The 9,479-nt window shown below is 33.5% G+C and overlaps 1 protein-coding gene and 1 long non-coding RNA gene across 2 annotated transcripts; one reads left to right on the top strand and one right to left on the bottom strand.

Annotated features, from left to right (window-relative positions):
* Window positions 1-353: 353 nt before the first annotated feature.
* On the bottom strand, window positions 354-971 carry LOC134855999 (uncharacterized; the record flags this gene model as incomplete). The annotated part of the gene is given in 1 exon segment (XM_063872367.1): window positions 354-971. A coding segment is annotated over 1 exon segment (410 nt), but the record flags the coding sequence as incomplete, so codon positions are not given.
* Window positions 972-2,519: 1,548 nt separating this feature from the next.
* Window positions 2,520-4,433, top strand: LOC134855998 (uncharacterized). Its single transcript, XR_010164705.1, has 3 exons — window positions 2,520-2,553; window positions 2,796-2,834; window positions 4,323-4,433. It is a non-coding gene; the product is annotated as an uncharacterized LOC134855998 (long non-coding RNA).
* The last annotated feature ends 5,046 nt before the right edge of the window (window positions 4,434-9,479 follow it).

The raw sequence follows: 9,479 nt of genomic DNA, 5'->3' as shown, positions 1-9,479 counted from the left end.
AAAAGAAAAAGAGCCGAATTTAGTTAAGTTAGCGTAACAAAACATAATAAAACAGTTTTATTGTCCGAATGTAGATGTCTCTGTTTTTGAAAGATCAAGTCCAAAGTGTCTCTGATATTTGTTGATGCTTCAAAACGAATGTCTTCATCCAATTGTATTCTTTAACTATATAGAAAACAAATCGATTTTCGATTCTATTTGAAAAGCTCAATTATTTTTAAAACCCAAACCAGACAGAGCTAATGTTATTTGGTGGGAAACATGCCCGTTAAACTTCCTATCATTTCAAAAACTCCACATACAATGACATTTGAACCCTCAATTTGGTATTTTTGAAACAAAAAGTAACAAACATGTTTTTGTTGAAGGTTGATGTTGAATAAAGTGTGTCTATATCGTAGAAGGTTGACTGTTTGACTACAGCTGGGCTCTTGGCTGTGGGACCAGTGATTTCAGAAGGTAATTGTGACGAAATATGGTTTGTAATTTCTATGAGGTCATCGAGGTCTTTTTCGAGAACCACATTCTTCCTCGCACCAAGAACATATGCATATTCAAGTGTTCTCAGATGCCCCTTTAAATTGTCGATAACTGTTGAAATTTCTTTGTTGACTAAAATCTCCGGTGAATGTTTGATTTGCTCTTGAACTTTTCGAATGAAATCTGTTATTACCAAAATGCGACCAGAGTTATCCGAGCTCTTAATAATGGGATCTGAGAGAAACTTGCAGATATCATTCAAAGTGTCTTCGATGCTTTCCATTAAAGTTTGTTTGAAAACTAGCTGAATTACTTTTGTTAAAATTTAACTTTGACATCAAAACAATTTTTAGTTTGTTTTCAATTGCAACAATCATAACCCATTTCGTCGACAAGAAATATAAATAGAAGCAATTAAAACCAAAGCAAACGTAAAAAAAAGAAGCAGAAAATATTTCTTCAGCAATACCGCAGTTCTCGACGAGGTTAAAATAACGATAAAAATCACAAAATAAAATAGTTTGCACGTGGTTCTGTATCGCACGGCGTAGCATTCTAACTTACAGCAAGCATAACGGTTTCTGAGAAATAGTGTTGAGATTTGAGCGAGTATTCTCTAAGATTTTTACAGTTCTTTTGTTTATTTTTACATTTTTCAGATTTACCAAAATGAGTCAGGAGCCTATCACACGAGGGGCAACAAGTAAGTTCCTACCCGCACCGAGAGCCCACGGATCATAATTGATTATATTGCCATAACATGGTCAGTATCTATAAAACTAGAAAAAAAAATTGATTTAAGTCCATTAAAAATGAATTATAATCCTAATTTTTTAATGCCAAAATAATCCATTATAATCGGTTATAATTGAATATAATTGATTTTTTCGAGAGGTTTTTTGTGAAATTTACCACTTTTTTTTCAAATTTATCTCATTTCCTGTTTAATGCAGATGCTACATAGAACGTTTTATAAAATGTTACATTTCACATTAAGATGTATATATAATTTTAATATATTGGGGTGTGAACGGTTTTTTACTTTGTTTTACCCCCCCCCCCCGCATATTACCTCCCCCTCTTTGTTTACCAACTCCCCCAGTTTACTTCCACTTTCCCAGTTTACTTTGTTACCCCCCCCCCCCCCCCCCTGCCCCCCAGTTTACTCTAACTCCCCCCACCGCCCTCAGTTTAATTAATCCCAGACAACAAATGTCATTCGCCTATTTATTGGTAGACTTTGAAGGAGGGGTTTTGGTTTGACACCCCCCACGCCCCAGTTCAAACCCTCCTCTCTAATTGGGGGGAGTTAAAAATTACTCGAGGGGATGATGTTAGACGTGGCATTTAGAAAAAGACATGGCATACTTTTTGTAAATTTCCTGCAAAACTTGCAAAAATTCTGCATAAAATAATCGAATTCAGTTCAAAAATTTTAATGCATTATAATCAATTATGATGGATTATAATGGATTTTTGTTGCAGAAAAAAAATCAATTATAATAGAGTTTTAGGATTTTTTTTTGGAAAAATAATCGATTATAATGGATCAACTTGGCAAAAATAATCGAATTCAGTGCCAAAAATTATGGATTGTAATGGCTTCTTTTTTTTCAAAAACAATCGATTAGAATGGCAAAATAATTGATTTCGCGGTCTGAGTTGTACAACTGTAATGGATTATAATGGAGTATTTTTGTCTTGGGAAAAGAAAAATAGCCAAATTTTTTCACAAAACAAATGGATGGATAGCGATCGGTAATTGACGGTTAAAAAAACAGAAGTTGAAATCAGTCAAGTGGAAACAATTGCTTGATTTCACATGCTCATTTAGTCATTTGAAGTTTAAATAGTGGCTGAAAAATAGCTGAGTGTTGCCAAAGTTTTTTATTAATAAACTGATTTTTCGAGCATGTAAGTCTAAGCATTTTGGTTTATGTGTCAGCTTACCTCAGATAATTGTGATAACGTCAAAGGTCTAGGGCGTCTTTCCTAAGTACACCAGATGTTTTTGTTTAGATTCTGATAGCTCTTCCGAGCTGGTGGGTGGCGTACGCCCAAACAATATTGAAGGTGAGTTATATTTTAAAAAATTACACAACATAATCACATTTGCGAACAAGACAATACAAAGAAATGTATTGACATATAAATAGTTTTGGCACCAGTCATATTATCAATTTCTCAAATACATGATACACCTTATCGTGATATTTTTTCACCCTGGTTGAAAATAACAAATTTTTGGGTGAAAATAACAAAATAACAGTAAATCAGAGACCATTTAACGTTTAACATACTGTACTTATGTTTAGAAGAGAGCCTAACGTTCGTGGAGCCAGAGAACTTAATTGGTGAGAACATAAAATAGCTTAAGCTTTTCTCCTTCAGAAAAATGCTTTAAAAGCTTTGAGCAACAATGATAAATCACGGTTCCAAATCCGATTTTTTTCAATTCTCTTTGCAGCTTCTCTCCAGCTTCAGAGAAAGTGTTTTTCAAACTAAATTATAATACAGTAGGAAGTTTTGATAGTAAAACAGCTCTTTTTTTGGCATCATTTTTTTAATGTTATTTTTCATTCAATTACCTTTTTCTTGACTGAGTTTTGTTTGCGTAACAACTGTCGCTTCAAAAAAATAACAGTTCATGGCTCCAAGAACAACACCAAACTCTTTTTGCGGCTAGAAAAAAGTTTAAGATTTTTTATTTGTAGAAATGGTGTTTCTAATTGTTGATTTACTGCTGAACCTCCATCATTGTTTCATTGTTAAGTGGAAGAGTTTTTCTCTCCTGGGATTTTTTCAAATGATAAATCTCAACACTTTTTTTGAGATAAGCTAGTTCAATGTTTTGGATTGTTGGCGTTAAGTCCTCCAAGAAATAGTCAAATACTTCGCTATCTTTTTGAAATGATGAAAGATTGGGAATGATGATCCCATTGGAAAATAATTTGACCAAATTGTTTTTGATTTTAAAATCAAAATTTGATCCGTATTGAGTACTAATTTAAAGCGCCAAAAATGATGTTAGTAAATCTCCACAACCCAGTCTAAGGAAAAAACTTTTTTCAGCGTAACAACCTTGAGAAGTACTTCTATCATCAGTGTATGAATAACAACATTAAAAAAACAAATGAACATTGCAGAAATGTCAATGTTGCCTTGCACAAAATCTAATTTATATTTTCTCTTTCAAAAAATTGCCCGAACAAGACAGCAGTTTTCTTATAAATTTTATGTCTAGGTGAATTTGAGTTAATCCTTAAAATTTTTTTTGGTGTTTGTACTCAATTTTTCATTTGTCATAAAAGTTATAAGAGTATTTCGTATGGATAAAATGCGCCGACTAAATCTAACCAGGAAATTTGTCCAATTCGCTCTCAAAAATGATAAATCATTAGTTTTTATTAAGCTCAGAAATAAGAAAATCTGCCTGCCTTGAGTATTTGAATCTGAAATACAAAGGCAATTTCCAAGAGCTTTGTAAAAATTTGAAAACTAAAAAAAAACATTTATCGTTTTTAAAGATCTGATCGTTTTCTTTTTTCAACTAGAATTTGCGTAATTGATGAAATATTTGAAATGCTCTAAGTATGTATCTGAAAGTATTCAACTAAATGATTTCTCTCTTTATTCTAAAATTGATGCTATTGAAGTTTTTATAGAGAAGCAGCAAAAGTTTTATGATGATGCTACTAAAGCCTGCAGCTTTAATTTCATTGGGCTACAGAATTAGAAAAAGCTAAATATAAGAGAACTTGGGTTTTCTTATCAAAAAAAATGAACTTCGGTGAATCGTACGCTATGTTAAGGCTAGCAATTATGCGAAGTGTGTTATTTAGAAAACAAATGGGCAATCAAAATAAGAAAACGGGATCTTATTGAACAACTCAAGCCGAAAGAGGCTATCATCTACGAATTGAGGAAAACGAAGACGAAAATGGACGAGGTGTTGATTGATATCAGAAAAAACATCCAGCCAGACCGAACAAGTCAGGATTTAGAAAAACTCAATCACGATCAATTTAATGGGGTACTAGCTCTCATAGAGAAAAAACAGCAGACAATACATGAAAAAATTCACTGTTCGCACACCTACATTAGAAATATTGACGACCTGTTTGACTTCATAGAATTGCTGACCAACGTCAAACAAGTTTCCAAACAACTTGATAACTTTGCAGGCCATGTAGCCATCAAATACAAAATTAGTAAGAGATCTGGATCAGCCATAAATATTGAAGAGGTTGTCCTCAACAAGTTAATGACGAAGCTAGCAAAAATGAAAGAACTTTTCACACAAATTGTGGAAGGTTCTACAAATTGATATTTTGTATACAACGTCTGGTAGAACTTATACAAATTTTGATTTTTTTGCTCAGAGATAGTTTTGAGTTTTTGTCACAGTACTTCAGTAAAATACTAATAACGGGTGATCCTTAAAAAGCTAACCATGGGTCGCGGCATATCATTTAATTTAGTGAAAAAACTTAATTGTGAAAAAACCGGGAAATTAGTATTTTAATATTTTCCAGAGATTACCAGGATCGTTGATTAGTTCTCCAAAACTTAACGCCAATATGTTGAGGATAGCTTCGTAATGATTTATCAAATACAACTGCAGAATGCTGGTTTCCTTACAGATTTATTTTTTTTTGCCTAAAGGCCGTTTAAAAAAATCAAAATATAGCTTGTAAACTTTCTATCGTCATTGTGATTACTCAACTATTAATAGTCTGATATGTTGAGAGCATAAATTTCTTATATTTTTGACTCCTTCACCTTTTATTTCACTTTTTCAATGTGGGGATTAAGAGACAACTTTAGTTTTTTTTTTTGAACAGTCTGGGCAATCAGTTTCACAAAATCATAAACACGCGGTATTTATTTATACAAAAACGCAAACAAAAACCAACAAATTCAATTCATTTAGCATGAAAGCTTGTTTTTTTGCTTCTAATCAGAGGTGAATTGCATTCACTGCTTTCTGGGTTGCTAGTTTGATCGACCAGTGTAGTAGTATCTTTTTTCTACTTAGGTTCTGACCGAAAGAAAAGTAAATAATGTTTTCTGAACAACTTTGGAACTGCTTGCCCACATTTCAAATTATTTCCCACTGCCTGTTATTGTGCTGGTTCGTACTCGGATCACGACCCACGAAGGGTTCTACCAGCTTCACGAGGTCATTTAAAATAACATAGTGGTACTTTGATCCGTCGGAGAATTGAAGAAGGTGCATGACAAAATCACAGACAAGCATACGCAGCAGTTCTCCAGGAACGTATCAAAAAATATATATGTTTTTTTTTGTTTCATTCAGATTCAACGAATATATTCTTTCTTGTCAGAAGACATATAATTTATTTTTTTGCATCAGCGTTACTTATTATTGGGTATCGCACACTTTCAAAAACACGACTAGCCAAACTTACCGGAAGAAATTTATCTAAACATTGCTTGGTCGTTCAAATCGTCCGTTTCCAAAATGTTTATTGGCGTGTTGAAGTCTCCTTAAGTTTTGTCCTCCACTTTCTCACTGTCCAAGTTGTAGGTCTGAATTTTGTTTTCGTTAGAGTATTGAATATACAAATCGTAGAAAGCCAAATTGAACTTTATGTTTTAAGCTGCTTTAAAACAATACGCGAAACATTAGTTGTCTTCTTGTGTATCAATATTAGTCAAAACTTAGTTTCGTTTCTTCGATTCAGCTGGAAGGCGCTAGTAGCTCCCGGCACTTATGGGAGAAACCTGGGCAAAACTGGTGGTTTTTGTCAAGATTCGTTCAATAACTCATCCGTTTCCATGAAACGCGGGGCAGTTTACTGATTTCAAAATATGTTACACCATCTGAATTTTTTTCTCTTGTCTGTCGAAAAAAGTGCACAACAACGACAACGAACGCAGAGTTCAGGTACAGCTTTGTCTTTTGATATTGCTTAGATGAGCTGTCACCGTGGTCATGTTTCACCATGTTTAATTTGGCAGACATTTGGTCTCTCTGTGATCCCATCAGTACATGTTCAAGTATCAGTTCGACGAATGTAATTTTTTTTCAGATCCTGCAGTCGAGCAAATCCATCTCATCTTTATCAATGGGCAATTAGAAAAACTTCAGGATTCCATTGAAAACTGTCTGGTACGGTTTCGAAGAACTCCGTGCCTCATCAATTGAGGAGCAAAGTGGAAGGCCGTGATTGTCATGCATATGATAGTCTGCTTAGCTCAGATAGACTATTTTGCAATACACAATGCAGACACACGTTGCAATACACACTTTTTTCATGATCAATTTCCTTTTTTATAGTATTTCTGTAACACACAAAAACTTTCGAGGTAGTCAACACTAGATACAATGGGCAGATGTATGTTGTTAATATTCTTGATATCCATGCAAAAGTTCTTGCTCGTGCACAGAACAACTCAGTCGTTGCTGTGGAAGAATTAAGCGTTAATTCAAATTCGAGTTTTAAAATTTTCAAAAAATAGCTCTCTAATGGAACCTTGTGTTCAATCTTGGAGATTTTGATTTACCAGAAAAATTTTCAAAATTTTAACTCAATCAAGAACAGTTGAAATTGAGAAAGCGAAAATTAAAAGGAGAGTTCAACTTTTTGAATTCCTTTGCAATATATTGACAAATATTTCGGTAGAAAATTGCTGATTTTAAAAAAAAATCCACCACTGCAAACGCGAAAACTGTTGATGGTTAAGCTTTTTAAGTTAAATTTAAGTGGTAAAATGTTGAGCATACGAATACAGTTTTAAATATAAAACAAATGAATGAATGTTTGTATGAAGGATTGCCTTTGTGTATCAATTTTTGCGTTCTAATGGTATTTGTTTTGCAAATAACATCTGTTGGAAGCCTTTCGAATCATGTCTAAACATTTTTAGAGGCATGGCTCTTTGGCTCAGTGGGCAATAGATACGGCGTTTCTGGTCGCTACGTTACTTGAGAACGCCTCCAAAAGTTTTAACAAGCTATGGTTGTCTGTTTTTATCAATGAAGTCCGCCTCATTCAATTTGCCCGACTTAGAACTCAGCTAGACTTTCAAAAAAAGACCTTGTAAAGTTTACAAATATTCGAGATGTAAAGTTTTTTTCCGGATTTTCAACTTTTTTTCACGCAATCCAACACTTCTTTAAAAAATCAGAAGTTTTATGAAATTCTACACACTCGATTAATTAGTTAGCAATCTCAAGATCTTGGTCTAGTCCTACTTAGGCATTAAGTGGAACTTAAAAGGTTCATAGCACACTTAACTTGAAGTTTAGGCTAAAAAACTAAAATTTCACCGTAAGAACGCAAATCTTACGGTGAAATTTTAGTTTTTTAGCCTAAACTTCAAGTTAAGTGTCCTATAAACCTTTTAAGTTCTACTTAATGCCTAAGTAGGACTAGAGAAAGATCTTGAGATTGCTAACTATTTAATCGAGTGTGTAGAATTTCATAAAACTTCTGATTTCTTAAAGAAGTGTTGGATTGCGTGAAAAAAAGTTGAAAATCCGGAAAAAAACTTTACATCTCGAATATTTGTAAACTTTACAAGGTCTTTTTTTGAAAGTCTAGCTGAGTTCTAAGTCGGGCAAATTCGAAAAAAAACTTTACATCTCGATTTCCTATGAAACCATACTCAATCAATATCCCATTGTCTCAAGAACTCATAATCTAAATTCAGAAAGAATTTTTTTTTGCTTTTATCTAATTTTTACCAAAAAACTACAATTTTTCAAGTAACTCTACAACTGATATGAATACTCAGTGTTAATGCAAAATAAATCAGTTGGTTTGCGTCAGACCCTGCTAACTCCACAAGGCACAAATCATATCAAGACAGAGAGAGAGAGAGAGAGTGAGAGAGAATCAACGGTGTGGTTGATAAAGGCTGTAAAACGGTTTGTTAACCGGCATGAAAACGTACCGTCCATCCTTATTTATTTTTATTTCGCAGAAGGAAGCAATCATAATCCTGGAAAAGAGAGTGAACATGGGTTCGTTGGCAAGCAAGTGATTTTTATTCTTTTTCGTTCTCTCACAAAAATAATTCTGAAATATTTCCAAAGAAAAATTAAAAAAATAAAAATAAACGTTTCATTTCAGTTTTCTACTTACCTAAACTCAGTCTAGCTCATTAAGCTTCCTCCATATTTGAATTGGATTTATCTGTACCAGTTGTTTCAGAAGATATATTTGTTCTCGTTTGTTTTGGACGGGTGTCACCTGTGCCTTATAAATTGATAAATAGAAAACTGACATGCCCCAGGGATTATATTTCAACATTATATCAGACAATTCAAGGTTATGAGGTGTCCGAAGGTGTCTTTTGTAGCCAGAAATCTACAAAAAAAATGTCCTCGGAGATGATAAAGATGCTGAATATCACAAGATGATTTGAATAAAAACGTTCAAATTAGTAGTTGGTAACTATCGTTTTTGTTGGAAATAAATATGTTTAAAAACGATAAATTCTGGCCCTTGTCTTCCTGCCGATCTGAGTAACAATTTTGTAACATTTTAATTTTCTTCGCACGTGTAAACCAACACCAGTAGAATAACTTCAATGTTTCTCAAACAATCAAAAATAAGAAACTTTACGAAGTCAATTGGATTACTGTGAACGTTAGGCTTTTCTCAATTTTTAGTTCACATAGCTTTGTAAAAATAAAAAACTCTTCCAAATTTGAGGTTAAAGGTTTTCACTTTCAAAAGTTTGAAAATTGTTTTTGTGATTCCGGGCCCCCAAGGTCCTACAAAAGGCAAAAAAGGTCTTGCGATGTCTGATAAAAATTATCGTCATCGTTGGGCATGGTAGCCTGGTAGCACATCCAGACAATAATTAAAACAAAGTTTATGTTTCTCCTAAGCTTGGTGCGTCACAGAAAAGTCATAGAACAAAAACTTAGTAAAATTAGAATAAAAACCAATTGAAAAAAATAAACCAGTTCTGATAGAGAAACAGCAGCATCATAACAAAACTTTCAAGATTTTTGTTCGGCG

The sequence above is a fragment of the Symsagittifera roscoffensis genome, unplaced genomic scaffold, assembly GCF_963678635.1.
Source record: "Symsagittifera roscoffensis unplaced genomic scaffold, txSymRosc1.1 SCAFFOLD_458, whole genome shotgun sequence".
NCBI classification, from domain to species: Eukaryota; Metazoa; Xenacoelomorpha; order Acoela; family Convolutidae; genus Symsagittifera; species Symsagittifera roscoffensis.
Note: the sequence above shows the minus strand (reverse complement) of the source record. Positions and strands in the feature narration are given on the sequence as shown.